Source organism: Penicillium solitum, assembly GCF_028829755.1.
Source record: "Penicillium solitum strain IBT 25940 chromosome Unknown utg000001l_segment0_segment0, whole genome shotgun sequence".
Classification (NCBI taxonomy): domain Eukaryota; kingdom Fungi; phylum Ascomycota; class Eurotiomycetes; order Eurotiales; family Aspergillaceae; genus Penicillium; species Penicillium solitum.
In genome coordinates this window covers 8,695,269-8,714,233 of record NW_027072121.1, presented here as the reverse complement: position 1 = coordinate 8,714,233, position 18,965 = coordinate 8,695,269, and the positions used below count along the sequence as shown (strand labels likewise).

The 18,965-nt window shown below is 51.0% G+C and overlaps 4 protein-coding genes across 4 annotated transcripts; all 4 read right to left on the bottom strand.

Annotated features, from left to right (window-relative positions):
• Window positions 1–645: 645 nt before the first annotated feature.
• N7455_003371 (cation-translocating P-type ATPase) lies at window positions 646–3,976 on the bottom strand (the record flags this gene model as incomplete). Its single annotated transcript, XM_040959370.2, has 3 exons — window positions 646–3,295; window positions 3,388–3,653; window positions 3,731–3,976. The coding sequence occupies 3 exons, from the start codon at window positions 3,974–3,976 to the stop codon at window positions 646–648; spliced, it is 3,162 nt and encodes a 1,053-aa protein (XP_040810246.2).
• Window positions 3,977–6,876: 2,900 nt separating this feature from the next.
• On the bottom strand, window positions 6,877–8,079 carry N7455_003370 (Zn(II)2Cys6 transcription factor domain-containing protein; the record flags this gene model as incomplete). Its single annotated transcript, XM_040959323.2, has 3 exons — window positions 6,877–7,672; window positions 7,739–7,836; window positions 7,888–8,079. 3 exons carry the CDS (start codon window positions 8,077–8,079, stop codon window positions 6,877–6,879), a joined length of 1,086 nt encoding a protein of 361 aa, XP_040810207.2.
• A 2,273-nt stretch (window positions 8,080–10,352) lies between these two features.
• Window positions 10,353–12,107, bottom strand: N7455_003369 (D-arabinono-1,4-lactone oxidase; the record flags this gene model as incomplete). The annotated part of the gene is made up of 1 exon (XM_040959363.2): window positions 10,353–12,107. The coding sequence occupies one exon, from the start codon at window positions 12,105–12,107 to the stop codon at window positions 10,353–10,355; it is 1,755 nt and encodes a 584-aa protein (XP_040810216.2).
• Window positions 12,108–12,628: 521 nt separating this feature from the next.
• N7455_003368 (putative gelsolin repeat protein) lies at window positions 12,629–18,550 on the bottom strand (the record flags this gene model as incomplete). Its single annotated transcript, XM_040959330.2, has 3 exons — window positions 12,629–12,878; window positions 12,938–18,293; window positions 18,394–18,550. 3 exons carry the CDS (start codon window positions 18,548–18,550, stop codon window positions 12,629–12,631), a joined length of 5,763 nt encoding a protein of 1,920 aa, XP_040810205.2.
• Between the last annotated feature and the right edge of the window lie 415 nt (window positions 18,551–18,965).

Here is an 18,965-nt window from a genome sequence, read left to right as displayed (position 1 = left end):
TTTTTTTTTTTTTTTTGTTAAATTCTCTTATTCATCGGTAGCCACGGAGTGACTTGGGTATGGCGATGTGATTCAACTTCGCTGTCTACGAACTCGTTACTCTTCTGGGAAATGAGCTAGTGTAAGTCTAGGTCCTCCCGATTATCGCGGTACAGTAATTAATCAACTGGATTATTTTCAGTCTGGTTTAAAATAGGTTCTGGATTGAATAAATGTATTACTCTTCTTTGGCCAATTTTCTCACCCTACCTGTAAGAATAGTCGGCCCTGGAGTGTACCAATTCCAATTGCAATCCCTTTCTTTTTTTAGGCTACGCATACCCGTATATTATTATTTGTTTGGCCATTTATTACAAGACTAACCTCATGCTTGTTTCCATTCTTAGTAAAAAAGACCCCGCAACAGAGCTTGGTAGATGAACTATGTACATGTTTGGGCGAGAAAGCAACCCCTGGGGGGAGCGCAGTCGTCAAGCCCAAATTTCCCATAATCCATTCCACATACTTCTTCCAGATATCCCCAATCCCCATGAAATGATGTTCCAATTTTTGCCAGTAAGTGTGTTCCGATGATGTGTGCGTGCTAAGACAGTGTGGTGGTTTGTTCCCTGGCCCCGTTTGATGTCGGGCCAGGGAAAGCATTCGTTATTGTTGCTCCGGGATCTCTTCCAACGAAGTCAACTGCGGATACTTTCTGCCTCTGCGACGGAAGAAGACCCGCTTAGCCCATTTCCAGGCTTCGACGCCGATGAAGAACAAGACAGCCTCGACCGCCACGATGCCCCATTCCCAGGTGATAGGTTTATGTTTGAAGACGACGTCGTTCAAAACGGGGATGTAGAGAATGGGGAACATAGTGATCCATCCGGCCATGATGGACCAGAAAAGGAACTTGTTCCGCCAGACATCGTACATCCACTGGGTAAAGTATTTCTTGGATTTCGGTTGCATGCGGAAGAACGACCGGCGCAAGTTGACCATTTCCCAAGCCAGGAAAAGCGCAAACCAGGTCAAACACACGAATGTCGTGGCACGGGCTCGGAAGACTAGTTCGCAGTCTTTGATCTCTTCTGACCACTCTTGGTTGCAGCCACGCGCCAAGTTACCGTCACCGAATCCCCACATGCGGACAGAAAATGCCGCCAGACAGAGCGCTGCGGTCCAGATACCGTACACCAGGATGTCGATAATCACCTCCCAGGTGAATATGCCTTGTTTACTCTGAGGAGGACGGTTCATGATGTCAGGGGCAGCCACCTCCATTCCAAGGCCCATATCGGGCATACCCGATGTAATCATAATGACCCAGAGAATTTCGACCGGGGACAGAGGGAAGACGGATTGATTATCAGCGTCTTTGAAAGCTAATCCGATGAGTAGAGTGCAGGCCTGAGCGATGTTCTCTGACAATAGATGAAGCACGAATTTTTGAATATTATCAAAGATACGACGACCTTCTTCGACGGCATTGAGAATCGATGCGAAGTTGTCATCTGTGAGAATGATATCAGATGCATCTTTAGCCACATCCGAACCTGCCTGTCCCATAGCGATACCAACATCCGCATGCTTAAGTGATGGAGAATCATTCACTCCGTCTCCGGTCATAGCTGCAAAGCGGCCACGGCGATGAAGGGCGTCAATCATACGCACCTTAGTCTGCGGGGCACATCGTGCAATGACCAAAGGCAGCGTCGGAAGCAAATCTACCTCTTCATCAGTGAGTTTATCGAACTGACTAGCAGTCATAACCATAGCGTCCGCGACATCAGCTGCCACTGCGTTGAAATTGGTAGGAAGGATTCCGACTTGCTGAGCAATCGCTTTGGCAGTGCCGGGGTGATCGCCAGTCACCATGTGGACAACGATACCAGCCCGGTAACAGGCCTGGATTGAGCCTGCCGTCTCGGGGCGTGGAGGATCATACAAACCAATCAGACCTAGGAAGCAGAGATCATTCTCTATATCTTCACGATTCAGGTCGGCATCTTCGAGCAGTTGTGTCTGGGCAGTGTACGGTCGATGGGCCAGAGCTAAGACCCGAAGTCCTAGTTTGGCGAGTTCCTCCATGTTCTGCATGATCTTTTCGCGGTGGTCGTTGGTAATTGGCACGGGGGTAGATGAATCTTGGTCCCAGATGACAGAGGTGCATGAGTCTACGATGCGCTCGACCGCACCCTTGGTGAACACCATCATCCGGGTCTCTTGTGGGGTGATCTTGCTGAAAATAACAGACATTTTCTTAACGGTTGAGTCGAATGGAAATTCAGCCTGTTGGTGCCACACTGTACCCTGACCCTTCTTGATCCAGCGGTCTCTGTTCCAGTTGAACCTCGACGCAAAGACATGAATGGCAATTTCTGTGGGTTCACCTCTCGCGTTCCATTCGCCCTCTTCGGACTTGTACACATGAGAGAGATTAGCCATCGAGGCGACGTCCAAGAAGTCTTCGAGCTGGCGGTTTCCCGAGACCAGGCCTTCTGCGTTCTCCGTAGTGGTACCTTCCTTCTCATGATCCAATTGCGAAGGAGGAATAGGGGTGAAGGTGACGTCTCCAACGGTAGGATTGAAAGGCTCGTTGGATGGGCCGACGGAATATGTTCCTCGAGATGGAATCCATGCCTTTTGGACAACCATCTTGCCCTGAGTCAATGTACCAGTCTTATCGGAACAAATATCTGTGACTGCACCGAGCGCCTCCAGCGAGTCTAATTTGCGAACAATTACGTTCCGCTCGACCATGCGTTTGGTGCCCACTGCCATAGTGATAGTAAGCACGACCACCAGACACGCCGGAATCATACTGATACCGGTTGCAACAGCATACATGATGACTTCGGTGTTGCTGCTAAATTCGTTTGCAGCCATGCAAATAATGGCAAACACAACGGCAATTCCAAACAGTAAACATGCTAGCTTTGACAGCTTCCTCTGTAAGGGCGTTCCGACATTGACACCGAGGAATCGACCGACGGCATCTGCCCAGGTGAGACTCCAGGCCTGGACGTACCAACGTTTCTTGGTCTCACCGTTGGGACCACGCTTGACCTGACGACGCTTACTGCCGGTGGCCCGTAATGCGAGGGCAATAGATCCGATTTCAGTGAACATGCCTGTACTGACAACCACACCACGCCCACGACCACGAGTGACGGTACTGGAACTATAGGCCATATTAAGGCGGTCTCCAGGGCCAGTATCCTCTTTGAACGTTGCGTCACATTCCTTCTGGACGGGAAGAGACTCGCCAGTCAGGAGAGCTTCGTCAGTCTCGAAGTTGACTGCTTCGACCAGGCTGATAATGTGTCAGTCAGTAAATTGGCTAACACCTGGACAACCTCCCCCAATAACCTTGAAACCACAGTTGTACTGTGATAGAAAACTCACCGAATATCCGCTGGGACGGTATCCCCCGTCCTAAGCTCGACCATGTCACCAGGCACGATCTCCGACGACGGCACTGAAAATGTCTGTCCACCTCTCGAGACAGTTCCCGTCGGGGATGATAGCGAATGCAACGACTCCATGGTTTTTTCGGCGGCGTACTCCTGAAAGAACCCAACAATGATATTCAAGACAATAACAGCGCAGATTACTCCGCCCTCAATCCACGACTGAATTCCAAAGCTGACTGCCATAGCCAGGATCAACACCTACATTTAACAAACTGAATTAGATTTAACTTTTAACCAGTCTCGCGATATCAGCACAAGGAACAGTGGGCTCATACTAGCATCATTGCGTTGGCGACCTGGCGCACGAGAATCTTGACCAACGATACGCCTTCTCCTTCATCCAATTTGTTGGGACCATATTTCTGCAGACGACGACTCGCTTCTTCAGGAGCGAGACCTTCATCCAGCCCAGTGCTAAGCTCCTTGATCACAGCTTCATAAGGTAGCGTGTGAGCCGGCTGGCTTAGCGGGCTACCACCCGAACCGGAGTCGGGTGGGAGGTCGTGCTTCTCGTCTGGCATTAGAGATTGTTCTCGGGTGAGGAGATATCTTGCAGTGATGACTACCGAGCTGTTTGCCCGTCTGACTCTCTTTTTCGGAGCAATCACTGTCTGGATAGTTGAACAAAACAAAGCTCTCCGTGCAAGAAGGAAGTAGTTTTTCAAGCTTCAAGCGAGAGCTTAGAATCTGCTCGTGTGAAAAACACCGTGTGGAGATGCCCCAGAGTCTTGGCCCATGACTTCCAAGATTTGATCCCCGGGTAGCCACGCACGTTGGGCGATTCATTGGAAGAGAGGGGGTGATGGCTATGACGCCAAGATATTGGGCCGGTTAACTCGTGTTTGATGGCCATCGAACTCTGGTTGGGGCTCATCCAATGATGGGACTTATTGGGACCAAGAATTACTACATATAGTATCTGCAAGCGTAGAATTGCCAAGATTGCCAAGATGCAGGGTGTTGGAGAATATTCCTAGCTTTGGTCACTTCCAAGGTGTTACTCTATCTGTGGCCGGAGAGTTTACCTCTTCAGAGAAGCAAAAGTCTGGGTGCTTCCTTCCTTCTGGTTGTGTCTTCGACAAAACAGACGATTAGTCGGCACCAAAGCACTCCCACCTGGGCACGGAAGTGGCAAATTTCCGCCAGCAGGAGCGACCCTTGGCGCCAAACCCTTGGCAGGCGGAATAAGCCGGGGGTCAAAGTGATTCAACAAGAATAGTTGGGGCGTATAAACAGTTCGTATCCTTAGCGAGGACTGTAATGGATGATCCGATGTATTTGTTTCCAGATCCCTTGGATATATTTTGCGCACACTTATAGTAGTGCATAGACCACACATTAACTACCACGTATAGATAGCACTAGGTACTCACTCATTGCCATTCGATGCGCACTTGGAACTCTACATTCGAGTAGGTGGCACCATGATGCCATGGATCCATGGATACGTCCGAGTATAACCCCCCCCCCCTTCTCCAATTCCTCTTCTTCCTCCCATTTCTCTTCTGGAGAAGTTGCGCAACAAGCAGAGATGGCAAAAGAAAACTTCCATCCTTTGGAATCCCAGAGATATTGTACGTTGAGGCCAAGCGATCTTGTAAGCAGATGCACCCAGAGATATGGGGTATATATGAAAGGGAACTGTAACTGTGTAGGTTGAATGTTCCCTTTCGAGTGGACCATTAGGACGAGCTTATAATGCATGGAGGTCTCCTGATCTGATAATCGATTGCATGAGGATGGGAGGATCCTGTGGTCGTGATTGTGGTTGCTGCGAGAAACGCGAGTCAACAACACGACAGGTCTCGGGATGTAGCCCACGACTCTCACAATTGTATATGCTGCATGATCAACACGCGAGGAGTTCAAATGGTCGCAACCGTGGATAAAATCATGAATAGTTCATTTAACGTTTCTGTCTGCTCTCTCATGGTCTTCTTACCACGGTTTATTTTTCGCTTTCCTCCATAAATCTGCCAGAGATAGATCCCCAGACACAAGACACAGGGGTTCCACGAACACAGGCAAACCACACAATCTTGTAGTCAAGAGAATAATAGGTAAGGGGAATTACAAAAACATAACCTTGGAAAAATACAAATTTCCACCAGAAATGACAGGGAGATTGCATGATACAGTATTCAACTTAGTATGTATTTTATATGCAATGTCCTGTCATTCCCTGTCCTATATCACACCACATCCCCGACTCCTAGATGTATATATATATCAAGTACATAATTACTATCTACATAGTACATCTACGGAGATCCCGGTACCTTCACCGAAGTACATGCACCAGGATACACAATCAACCCCACCCACAGAAACGCATGTCCTCAAATCCCACAGACAACCCTCCCCCACGCACCCCTAGTCACTAGTCACCAGTCCCTAGCCCGGATAGGAAATATGACACACGCACTTGCTGTGATCTACGATCTACGATCTGATCTGATCTGATCTGATCTGCGCGCTCGTAACCCTTTTTAGACCTCTGCTGTGGCGGCTGTCTTTCTTCTCTAGGTTTATGCTGGATTCATCTGTGTCAGGTCGTGCACGTATTGTACCACCGTATAACTTGGTGCGAGATCTAGATCTGGTGTGAGGCAGTTTTCGGGTTTTCTTGTGTTATCTTTGTTGGGGTTGGTTGGTTACTTGTAGGTCAGCTGGAATGAGATGGGATGTATCGTGTACATAGTACTTTGCATTTCATTGGGGATTTGTTGTGGTTATTTTCACTGAGATTTTTGGAATATGACTATGACTGGGAAGTATGACTGACCTTTCAAGCTATAGGAAATGGCCACCGTGGGATCTACCTGTTGACGGTAATATAATACCATGCTAAATCTATATCCCATTGTAAGTAACCACATTAGCCCCTTTATACAAAAGCAGGGTCTACCCAACACCTAGAGTAAAAACGAAATGAAGGTATACGAACTAGTACCTAAATTGATAGGGAGATACTCTTTCAAACTAGATACCAGAATCGAAAGAAAATCCAAATCCAAGATCAATAATGACAATTCAAAGAATGACCTGGGTGAGCTCGAGAGGTAAAAGCCAAAAAGAAAGCGACTGACAAAGAAAGATTAGGGCTCAATGTGCCAGACATCTTCCAATCTTATAAACCTGCGTAGATGTCATGCTCCATGCTCTGGTGGAGGAGTCCAAACTCAGATGTGGGGGGTATAGAAAGAGGAAAAGAGAAAGAAAAAAAGGGCTGGAGAAGAATGTAAGTGATAATGACTCGGATGAGAAAAGAAAAGGTGAAATGACAAGAAGAAATATAGATAAGAAGTGAAATAAAAGAAGCTGCTCAGCAGCTTATGCCAAAAGCCCAAACCAAAAGAAAAGGGCCATGTATCCCCAGAAGACGAGAGGAACCGTTCATCATATCATACCAAAACCAGATTTATCCCGAAGGGAAATTCCAGCCCGGTGTAAACCCAGGATAAAACGCTGAGTCTTGTGCCTGGAAATGGAAATCACCCATCATCTCCGCAGACAGATTCTCAGCAAGATGATGAGAATGCGCATGAGACTCAGCCATGAGGCCAGGCGGTAATCTTGCCAGAATGGGCTTAACACCCGGCTGGGAAGTGCCGGAATCACAGCAGCCATCTAGGACGTACGGGAACGGCGGCTCGTGGTGCGCATGTTGACGATGATGGGGTAGCCCCGAAGATGCAGAGGGAAGGTCAACATGGGGCGCGATATCAGTGCTCATGTCTGGCGCACTCATGGACGACCGTTGCTGCAGTGCCATTAGGTCGTGGTACCCTGCGTCTGGATAGCTGTAGCTCGTCTGATGGACGGGCTGGAGATCCCATTGCCAGCTTGTGGTGGCGGTGCGACTGGGCACAGTTATGGGTGTTGGGATTGGGCATGGTGGGCGAGAAATAGTTGGCTCGGGCTCTGGTGGCGTTGTTGGCTCTGGTGAGGGCTCTGCTGTGACGCTGCATTCGGTGGATGTTGACAGCAGTCGTAGGTAGCGCAGGTCCTCTGAGTCTTCGTCTGGCTCGTCGGCGTTTTCTTCGGCTTGTTTTATTAGCCCTAGCCGGTCGAGGATTGCGTGCGTTAGGGGGTGTCCATCTGGGGCTTCGGCGAGAGGGTCGCCTGGGAAGCCTTCGTTGTTGATGCAGAATTTATAGAGTTTCTGGAGGGCTTTCACAACCAGGGAATGGTGGGATTCGAGCATCTCGACAAATCTGTGTGTGGTTTGTCTATGAGCTTTTGAGGATATGCGTGGCTTGAGATTCTGTGCATGCACTCACCCTCGAGAGTATACTTTGGTCTGTGTGGCCTTTCTTTCACGGAATAGACAAGGGTGGTTGTATACCGAGCAACGGTTGCATGGTTGCTTCCCATCACACTAAGGTGGGTCAGTCAAATCACAATATCCATGCTATATCAGTCGACATACCTTGGTCTTCTTCACGCGACAGCGATCACAGGCTTTCAAAACATGCTTACGCTTGACCCGGAAGACGCGCTGGTCGCGCTTGTCCTCGCCAGTCCGGACCCGATGCTCTAGTTCCGACAACGAAGCCACAGCCGCAAAGTCGTCAATGATATGCGGGAAGCCCTTGGGGCGAAGTTTTGGCTGCCACGACATGGTGGATGGTATCATATTCGAAACTCCACCAGAAACCAAGCAAGGGAGGTAGATATCGCAATGCAAGAGTAGGAAGGGTGGAGAAAAAAAAGGGAAGAGAGATAGCAAGATTTCAAGACGAGGAGAGAGAGAGAGAAGGAGAGAGCTTTGGCTAGCAAAGTAAAAAAGAAAAACAGAAGAAAAAGAAAAGAATCGAGCAGGTGGGGTGGATGATAATGAAACGGACTTTCAGCCGCCAGGGCCAAACGTTGATATCATGATTATCAAAGGTGCAGAGAAGTTGTCCCCCGCATCAGCAGAGAAGCCCTTGGCTATAGTGACGTGGAGAGACTGTTAGACTGTTCAAATCGTTCGAGGGTGACGAGAGTGACATGTGGTTGATCCTAGTGAGGGATGTAGGCCATGTAGGCCATGTAGGCACTTAGGCGACTGTTTAGGTACCTAGAGATTCAGTACAATGACACGGTCCGAGCCGTAAGTCCGTGGATTCGGCAGATCACCCTAGTAATTGGGCAGAAAAAGGCAGAGAGGATCAAGCCCAGAGGTAACGCTCCTTGTCACACGATTTCCCCCTCGAATGCTGACACTGCACGTCAGAGAGAACCTTGGAACCCCCCAACACACGTGCCTGGAGATTGCGAAAGGCCATCTCCGAGATTTGTGATGAGATGATATCCAATCATTTCCCTGGTCAATCTGCACCTGTGAAGGGGTCAATGCGAGATAAAAATAAAAAAACTCCAAAAAGTAGTCGGTGAAAAATAGGACATAGGCATCCTTGTTAGCTGCACCGAAACGTGGTACAATGTGATATGCCAGAATATGTAGACAATTCAACAGTCAGGTGGCTTTCCCTCAGCCTCTGATGAAAAGAGAAAGAGTTGAAAGAGTTTAAAGAAGTTGAAAAGAGGCTGGGAGCAGAGATAATAGGATGTTGTACTTTTTGATACAAAGCGGGGTTGAAGATATTACCCTTGCCTATTAGGGCTTCTTCTACCCTTTCTACCTTTCTACCTAGATGACTCTGATTCTTTTTTTCCCGTACAATATTACCCTGGTACTGCCTGCATTCTCGCACAGAATCAGACCCAGTGTGCAATGATCAGATCCCAAAGAAGAAGCAGCCCTAATCCGAACAGTTGTCTAGGCTAGATCTTTGCATTGATCAACTTCTATTTTGTACTGTGTGTGGCAGTGTAAGTACGTGTGGGATGTGTATACTAAGTATACCTACCAGGCGGCACAGTGCTCAGCTCGAGCTGCAATACCATACAATGTGATACTGATCTACGGAGTACATTTGACTGTACTTCTTTCTTCCTTTCTCCCACCCCTCACGATATCGTCTGAGCAGAACATCAATCCTGAATCCCGGGTTTGCCACCGAGTTGTCTAGACCGTGGAATGCAATGAAATCCATGGACCTGTATGGGAACCCGCGCAATGCGTCAAGATTGGCTTATCGGGTACTCCGTACATGAACCATTTCAGAGTCTCTCAGCTGCGACAAGACAGGGAACAGGGAACAGGGGACAAGGACAGAGACATGGACACAGTGTGATTCTTTCTCCCCGATTCCACAGAAACAAGATATGAACAATTCCAGGTAAAAATTGGCCACGGAGTGTACAAGAATGGAATGGACTATGGACTATTGATTGCTGTATGCATATTTTCAAAAGCAAAAAGGTAGAGATACAAACCTTGCCCCATCGAAGGGATTGGGATGAGCACCTGCATTGAACATGCAGTCCACCAGTTCACCGACAGATTCCAATTTTAAGTGCCTATAGACCACGAGGCCATCGGATTTTCTCTGCGTTGGTCTTGGCAAATGCAGAATGAGGTGCGAAAAAAGCAAAATAAGGGTAAAGGCAGGGGAAAATGCAAGATGCAATATCAGAGTGATCTACTCCGTATAGGAAAGAGGTCTAAAAATCTTCGTTTTTTGGGAGACAGTTGGCGTCAGGAATTCGAAGCCTGAACATCCTCGGATGTCAGATTTGTCAACCCAATGTAATCAATCATCAACCCTAAATTGTTTGGAACAAAATAAGGGGAGAAAGGGGGGGGGGAAAGAACAAAAACGAAAGTGATGCGAGAAATCACTAAATTAGCCCCGAGAGCCAATAAGCACCAACACAGCCCTGGAGTGGACCAGTCAGAACGGTCACCGACAGATCAGCAGATGAAAAAGCAACGGAAGAATCAAGACTCTCGCACCCGAAAACAAGACATTGTTTGCTTTCGACGGGAGCCTGATTTCTCTCCTCTCACACCCCTGGTCCATCGGGGAGCACGATGCTCGCTTCGCCCCTGGCAAGCAAATCAAAGCTCTCCTCGCTGGTCGCCGTCCCAGACGGACTAGGCGAATGATCTGGCGGTAATGGGTACAGGCTCTTCTCCACATCCAACGCATCAAAGGAGTGTCGCTGAGCCTGAGCCTGAACCTGCCATCGGCGATCCCCTACCCATTCGACACCATCCCCAACGCCACTCATGTCTACCTTGCGACGCTCGTGCTCGCGCTCCAGGAGGGGCAGTCTCTCGCCCTCGGGTGCTTCGCTTCCCTGTCCGAGCTCCAGGGGCAGGTGGCGTCGATGCCATTCGCCCACGAACATCCCGTCCGCGTCGACCTCTGAGCGTACTTTCATCCACGACTCCATGTCTGACCCGTACGCGGTGCCTAGCTCATGTGGGTTTAATGTGTGGAAATTCTTCGCCCAGTGCGGCTTCCCGCCCATCTCTCGCATCAGCCATTCGAAGGCCTCGTAGTAGCGTTCTTTGCACGGTGGGTCGCGGAGGTATGGACGATAGAGCGTTGCGTTGAGGTAGAGTGTCGGGCCGCCGCGACTCGTGGGGTCCAGGAATGGGCGGGGCTTGGTGTTCAACGAGGTGTCGGAGACTCGCACTTCTACCGGACAGTGCACGTACAGTCCCTTGGATGAGAAGGGGATGCGCGCGGTCTCCATGTCGCCGTGAAGCCAGGCCGAAAGCCGACCGATGGCCTCGGGGCCTTTTTCCAGCGGGAGAGCCCATTCGTTAACGAACTGTGAATACAGGCAGTTCATCAACAATCCCGAGCGCGCAGGCTCAACGGCCTCGGTGATGGTCGACCCAGCCCGGAAGCCATACTGCATACCAAAGACGAACCACTCGACCCACGGCAGGATGCGCGGGACATACGAGGACAAGGCTAGGAGATTATGGTAGATATGGTAGCCCAGTGCGTCACCGTAGAAGCTTTTCGGGGGAGCGCGCAGCGGGAGGTCGGTTTTATCAGCACGCCAGACAATAGCGCCTTTCTCATAAGGCAGCCACCAAACGCGCACGAACTCATGCGATGTCCACAGACCGGTCGACCATTCGTCCAGCACGCGAGGTAGCGAATACCGCTCCTGGCGCCAGGCGATATTGAACGTGGGCGTCGCCTTAAAGGTGACCTCGACGACGATTCCGAGCGCTCCGAGCGACACCAGGCCCGCGCGGAACAGATCCGGGTTGTTTGTCGGGCTGCAGCGGACCAGCTGGCCATTGGCGAGTACCAGGCCGAGTGAGTCGATGCATTCCGATACCAGACCGTGGCGTAAGGAGCTGCCGTGGGTGCCGGTGGCGATGACGCCTGCTATGGACTGGCTGTCAATGCTGCCCAGGTTCTCGAGTGTCAGGCCATGTTCCTCCAGTTGTGCGCCCAGATGGCACAATCGAATGCCTGCTTCGACGGTTACCGAGCCGGTTGACGGGTCAACGTGGAGGATGCGATTGAAGTCGTCGAGGTTTACGAGCCAGGACGAGGTGCATGTCAAATCGGAGGGCGAGTGGCCGCTGCCAACTGTTACGATGCGGCGACGACAGCGACGGGCGAGAGTCACTAGCTGTTGAATCTCTGGAATGGTTTGTGGGCGGATGTACAACTCCGGGCGCGAGAAGAATGTCTTGGCCCATGTGTGATGCAGATGATCAGTCGATGAGCGGAACGGTACCGCGGGGTCGAGCTTGGAGAGCTCGCGAAGGATGGAGGGGTCCATGACTCAAATATTCACATTGCCATGGGGGGAGAGTATGTAAAATGTAGGAAAGGGGAGATTTACAATCAAACAATGAAGGATGGCGACATCCCATATCGGATGATTTTTTTTTTTTATCTCCGTACGCCCCGTCCGTTCCCGTCCATAAGCCCTTATACGGAGACTATACCTAAATGCTCTAAATGTCCGAGCAATCAGATGCTTGATGTCTTATGCTTTAATTTATATTAATTTATAGATGTAATTTATAAAAAAAAAAGATAAGCCTAGATAAATAGGCCACCTCGGTATGAAACTTGAATTCTTAAAAATCATTTGCCTAAATACACCACTCAAATGCGAAATCCACCTATCTACATCCCCAGATTCCCCAGATGCTCCAGTTTCCTCTATGGCACAAGTATGGCACAAATACACAGGACTCCGAAATGCTCTGTAGAGCCTGTACAAATCGAAATATGCACAAATTCAAAGTGGAAGCCCCTCAAATCAGATACAAAAAAAATACCGCAAGATCTCACTCAATTCTCTGGTGATCGAATCGCTTCGATAACAACATCCAGAGAGAACACGAACGGCGCATGTTGATTGCGTGGGTTCCATTTGCGGAATGCGCTTTGGCAGCGATCAGGGACGCCGCCGAGGGCCACGAAGCTTTTGGGGATGAATGGTCGGTCCTGGAGGGATGTGGCAAGGATACCATATTCGTGCGCGAAGACCACTGCCGAGGCGAAATCGGCAGACTTCTGTGAAGCTTGCTCGCCGATAATCCTATGAGAGCGGAATTAGTGTCAGTCAACTGGAGGGTATTCAGATAGGGTAGTACTTACACATAGATTTCAAAGAATGTATCCAGAACGTATACATCTTTCTCGGTGATGTCTCGGTAGCAGAATGGCTCGATTTCTTGAACGCAATCGTTGGCCTTGACCACTGGTGAACTTGCGCCCGGGCGACGGATATTCCAGAAACGCGTTGGAGGGTTCAGTTCGTGGTCGACCCGGAGGAGTCGCGTGCGGAAGTGGTTGTATTTCGGCTTGAGCTTCCAGTGATCTTGGCACATGTGCGGCGCGGCCTCCCGGGGGCCTGCAAAGACATCGAAGAAATCCTCCGGCTCTTCGCCCTCGGTGACCTCTTCAAACTCTCCAGTTAGACCTAGATCCATGCCGATAAGTCGGGCTGCACCGGTTTCTTCAGGGCCACTGCCTTTGCCCTTCCATAGGTACAGTTTGCCAAAGGGAGCAGAGACAACGTAAGGGAAACCAGAGCAGAGGTTGCGCAGTGAGTAGTCCACCTCATCAAAGGTCATCTCGCCCAAGTGTTTCCGGCCACAAAGCATGTAGAGGGCCGATGAATTGTGGCGAGAGCTGGATCCCCGACGCGTGATCATAATGCCGCCAAGTGCTTGGATGAACCGCGTAGGCTCATTGCCTTGTCGAATGACTTGCAACTTGGAGCTATTCTCACGAGCGACCTTGCGTGCGAATGGCTGTTCATTCTCTACCGAGGCTTCGGGGACATCGTCTCCACGCCAAAGGTATACTTCCGAGGTGCTGCTTCGTCCACTCTCGAATGTGTGCACGCAGAGATACATGCTGCCCTGGTATAGGATGTACTCCTGGTGGGAAGGAAGTTCCTGACGCCTCCCATCACCGGTGAGCTCCCAGATCTGCCGCTTTACGGTCCTGATCTTTACATCATCCGGCTTACGCATCAACATCAGCTGGGGATCAATGTCCATCCGGTTTCGAGCGTCGGGGAGTATCTTGAAGAAGCCCGCAATTACCTCACGTGCCTCACTAGCCTGCGCAACCAGTGATGGAGCAGACATCTTTCTTGAAAGCCTGCGCGGATCGGTTGGCTTGGGAAGAATAACCTCACCATCTTTAGGGGGTACTGGCGGGGAGGGGTGGCTCATGGGTCGTGAGACGGAACTGCGTGCTGACTCGACGATAACACTGGGGATGCTCTTCTGCTGACTCATAGGTGAGTCCATTTGGTTCTCTTTGTGACTTGTTCGGAGGGGGGATGGCGATGAGGACGCAAACCGGTTTGGCTGGCCCCATTGTGGCTTTGGCGTTACAGGCAAGGGGGACGTGGGAGGATCGGACGCGGGAGGATCGAACTTCGGCGGGACAGGTGGTCCGCTTGCTGGACTCACCTCTGCAGGGCTTTCGGGGTCCCTGGATGTCGCCTCAAGGTTGGCGGAGGGGAAAATGTCGAAATCCGTTGTTAAAGAACGGGTCTGGAGTGCTTGAGGGAATCCGCTTTGGGACGTATCGCGTTCGAGGGTATCTTGTGGAGAAGTGTTCACCTCCGGAAGTTGTTCGGTGACTGGGCTTTCTGAACGGGGGTTTGTGATGTCAGGAACTGGGTTTTCATCAGGCTGCGACAAGTACTCCGAATCGATGTCCAAGGATTCAACAGGGATTGTAGGAGTCTGGGACGGGGTGGCTTCAGAGCATGAAATAGCACCAACCTCCTTAGTATCATCCCGAGCGGACGGGGTCGAGATATCAGTTGTCTGGGGAAGTCGTCTCTTCGGCCCTCTGGCACGACCCTTTGTGATATGCGTGAGAGGCGCAGATGGCGAAGCAGGGTCACTCTGCGTTGAAACGGGGGTTGACAGCTGCTTCTTCGGTCCGTCACTGGCAGGGGCACCACGAGAAAGCAGGCCAGCTAGCGCAGGGTTGATTCGGCCCGCCAACTTGCTTTTAGCTGTTAGGGTTGGAGTCACGGTAGCCTCTGCGACAGGCGCCGGTGGCCATTGACGAACTGGGCGGAGTGTTTTGACTGAGGGCTCTTGCATCTTCACTGAGCTGGGCTCGATTGGTGCCACGGCTTCGCGGGTTTCCTCCCGGTCCGCTGAAGAGACTACCTCGGGAGTTTGCTTGTAGTCGCTCGCCGCTGGGATTGCCTCCTCTGGCACATCAATGGGATCATCGGCAGGGAACGGTGACAATGGCTGTGATTCTTGAGACGCTCGCCAAGAACCGGTGTCTTTCAAGGGCCAGCCAGGCTCATCGTTTGCAGGAGATGGCGACAATGGCTGTAGTTCCTGAGAAGCTCGCGATGTACCGGTGCTTCTGAAAGATGAATTCGGGGACGGCAATGATGGTCTGTCCTGTGAAGCTCGAGAACCAAAGCTTTTAGCGGGCAACGTCGGCTCATCGTTGGCAGGAGATGGTGACAACGGCTGTAGTTCCTGAGAAGCTCGGGATGTACCGATGCTTTTGAAAGATGAATTCGGGGACGACAATGGTGGTCGTTCCTGTGAAGCTCGAGAACCAAAGCTCTTAGCGGGCAACGTCGGCTCATCCACAGGCGCCTGCTTTATGCTATTTGCTCGGGTCATATTTTGTCGCATAGCAATTGCTTCTGGGACGACCTCGGTCGGTTTTGGCGGCGCATCCTGCTCTCCCGCGGTATTCCGTCTGATGGAGCCTCCGCTCGCTTTCATTTCATCTTTGCGTGTCACAAGGCTCCTCCTAAATTCATCAACTCGCTCGGTCTTCTTTGGTCCGCCGGTATTGTTCAAAGCCGCTTTGCCTCGTAGGATATTGCCCTTGAGCTCATCCGGTGCAACATAGTGCCGAGTTTCGGTCTTTTTGAGGCGCCCAAATACATTTTTAAATTCTGGTTCTTTGTCATCACCGTTATCTTTGACGACTTCTCGTTTCCGTAAGTTTGCTCGGAAGTCCACCACAGGAGATTGTGGCTTCGCCTTGGGTGAAATTGGCCCCCGCGAGGAGGTAGAGATGGAAAAGTTGGGTTTGGGGCTCAACGAGTCGGGAGGGGCCCTGCGAGTGGGAGTAGATTGAGGCTCGGACTCTTCAGATGCCGGTAGTTCTTGCGATTCATTCTCCATTTCGGCGGGAGAGGCAGACTTAGGTTCCTCCGCCGGTGCGTTGCCTGATAGAGCATTGAGAGCTTCCTCGACAGGCGATGGAGAAGCTGGGGTTTCCTCTTTTGTTTGTCCGGCGTCAGGGCTACCGAGAACTGATGGAGATTGTGGGACTGTCTCCTTCAATTTGCCTTCGGGCGTTCCAGGGATCGAGGGACTACAAATACTGGATTTCTTGGATGAGAACTCCAACGGAGAAGAAGGAACAGTCTCCTTGACATGGCTTGGACTAGAGACACTGGGCCTCTTGAGTGGGAATTCTGCCGGAGGCTCTGAGACGGAGTTCCTGTGGAGTGATGAACCCGAGCTGATGGGCTTTTTGAAAGGGAATCCCGAGGGAGACTCAGGTGCTGTTTCTTTAAGCTTGCCTTCAGGGCTTCCGCTGACTGACCCTCCAGCGGTACCAGGCCTCTTGAAAGGGAATTCAGAGGGAGGATCTGAGACAGAGTTCCTGTGAATCGATGCACCCGAGATGCTTGGCTTTTTGAAGGGGAAGCCAGACGGAGACTCAGGAGCTGCCTCCTTCACAGGGCTCGCAGGAAGCGACGGACCAGTGGCACCGATTTTCTTCAGAGGAAATCCTAATGGAGACTCAGGAACGACATCCTTGGCGGGGCTCGTAGGGACTGATGGAGCAGAAACACCAATTTTCTTCAGAGGGAATCCTGATGGAGACTCAGGAACGTCATCCTTAATAGGGCTTGTAGGAAGCGACGGACCAGAGGCACCAATTTTCTTCAGAGGAAATCCTAATGGAGACTCAGGAACACCATCCTTAATAGGGCTTGTAGGAAGTGATGGACCAGAGACGCCAGGTAGTTTGGTTTGAGTTCCTGGCGGGGGTGTTCGCATCAAACCGAGAGGGGTGACTTCCTTGAAATTGTTGACTCGCCCCAAATCCACGCTACCGCGCGACTGCCGGTCTTTGGCCCAGTTAGGCTGCGAGGGGGGTCTGGTGGTTTGTCGTGGTAGCTCAGGTCGGTTGAGAGCACTCTCCAACCAAGAAGCCTTGTTGGGGCTCCAGCGCCTGGGGTCCATTGTTTTCGAGACAAATGGACTTTGAGCGTCGCCGCCTTCTGCGGTGGCAGAGCTAGCAGAACGCGAGTGACTAGGTCGAAATGATTTTCCTGGGCTTTCAAAATTCACACTGTCTCTATCCGCCGGTGTGGTTGGTCGTTCGGTTGTCTCGGTGTGTGCCTCGCTGTGACTGGAGCCTGGTCGTTGAAGGAGAGTTGAAGGTTCACGTCCAATTCGCCCAAGAGCTGGAGGGGTCATTTCACTCAAACCTGGACCTGCCACACTGCTGCGATTTGACACAATGGAATTTGACCGCCCGAGCCCCTGTGGAGTTTGCGCACTCCATCTCTTTGACACACTATCTGATCTTCTCATCATAGCACTCTGAACAAAGCCTCCCAGACCCTTGGTAGGTGAGGTCGACCGTGTTCGCTCTGGTGACATCCGCCGCTGGGTTGGAGAGGGCGACACAGATTCCTCAAAGGAGGAATCATTCTGTCGAGGCTCGAGCTTTGGAGTCTCTGACAGGTGCACTGGCGACCCCAGCCCAGTGACCGAAACGGATGATACAGAGAAGCGATGGCTCATGTTGCTATCGCGAGAACCGGTTCTCGGAGGCGACGATGATCTCTCTTCTACTGCCGCGAGTTTATCTAGTTCGGTACTTGATTCTTCACCCACTTCCGGCTCCTGATGCCCCACACCCACGTCCGTTTGGATATCACTCTGTTCTTCCTTCTCATTGTGTGCTAACGACCCAGCCCCGCGATCTCCAGCCCCACGATCTGGCGATGGAGGGAGCACAGGGGCATCTTTCGAGGGCCGTGGGAACCCAAATTGAAGTCGAGATAGTGTATTCTCATCCGATGCCGTAGACAAATTTCTGAGGTGGCTTGCGCGAGTTGGGGAGCGAGTTGGGGATGTTGAGCCGGGTGACATGCCGAAATCCCGCGAGGAGGGGCGTTGCTGCCATGACAAAGTCCCCGCTCGGCTACGGGACAAGGGTGGCAGTGTCCGTGAGGGTGAATCCATTCCGAAATCCGGGACCGATCCGCGCCGCTTGTCGGTGTCAGAGGCTTCAATATCTTGACTCGAATCCACGGCGCTCGAGGTCGGTGGCTCAGGTCCTGGGGTTTGGGGGGTTTGCAGTGTTGGCTCGAGGTGTTCTGGTGGTTCGATAGACCGGGCGCTGATAGAGGAAGCGCTCAGTCGTGCGATATTGAGGGTGGATGAATCGTCGGTAAGGGCTAGTGATCGTGCACGCTCTGTTTTTGAGTCATCAGGATATCAGCACATTGTTGACCTGCAGCAAATGCTATGACTGTGCAGACATTGCCTGCATCAAGGGGAAGAGGGAGTATGTACCAGCTCTCCGGGCTTGCCTTTCCTTCCGGCCCTGCAGGATCTCCTCTTCTAGTTTCTTCGTGCGCTCGTCGTCTTCCTTGTCGCGACGCTCGCCTAGTTCTCGGATACGCTGAAGGAAATCATTGACGTCCTCGGAACTCTCGTTTGGGACAGCCATGATCTAGGACTCCTGGCGTTCATGCACGCCTCCTAGAATGAAACAAATGAGGGGGGGAAGAGTTGTAGAGTGGAAGAAGGGCAGTGTTCTCCGCCCTGTTTAAATTAAATCGGGACTGACGATGATCAACGAATTCATTGGCTCACACATCACTTTTTTTTCCTTCTTATATATTTTTTAAATCTATTTATCTTTCCTTCTAATTATAATATTTTTTTTTTCCTACATCAACATGGATAGATGCATTTATACAGACCAAATCCCAATCGGCCATAAGGGTTTGTTTACTCTTCATTATTTATGTGGAGCGATGGGCCCCGCAGTTTTTCCTCGTTCCATGGGCTTTTTTGCTCTTTCTTTCGGGTTCCTTGGGTTCTTCTGGTTTTTCCTTGATTTTTTTTCTTATTTTCAGGGG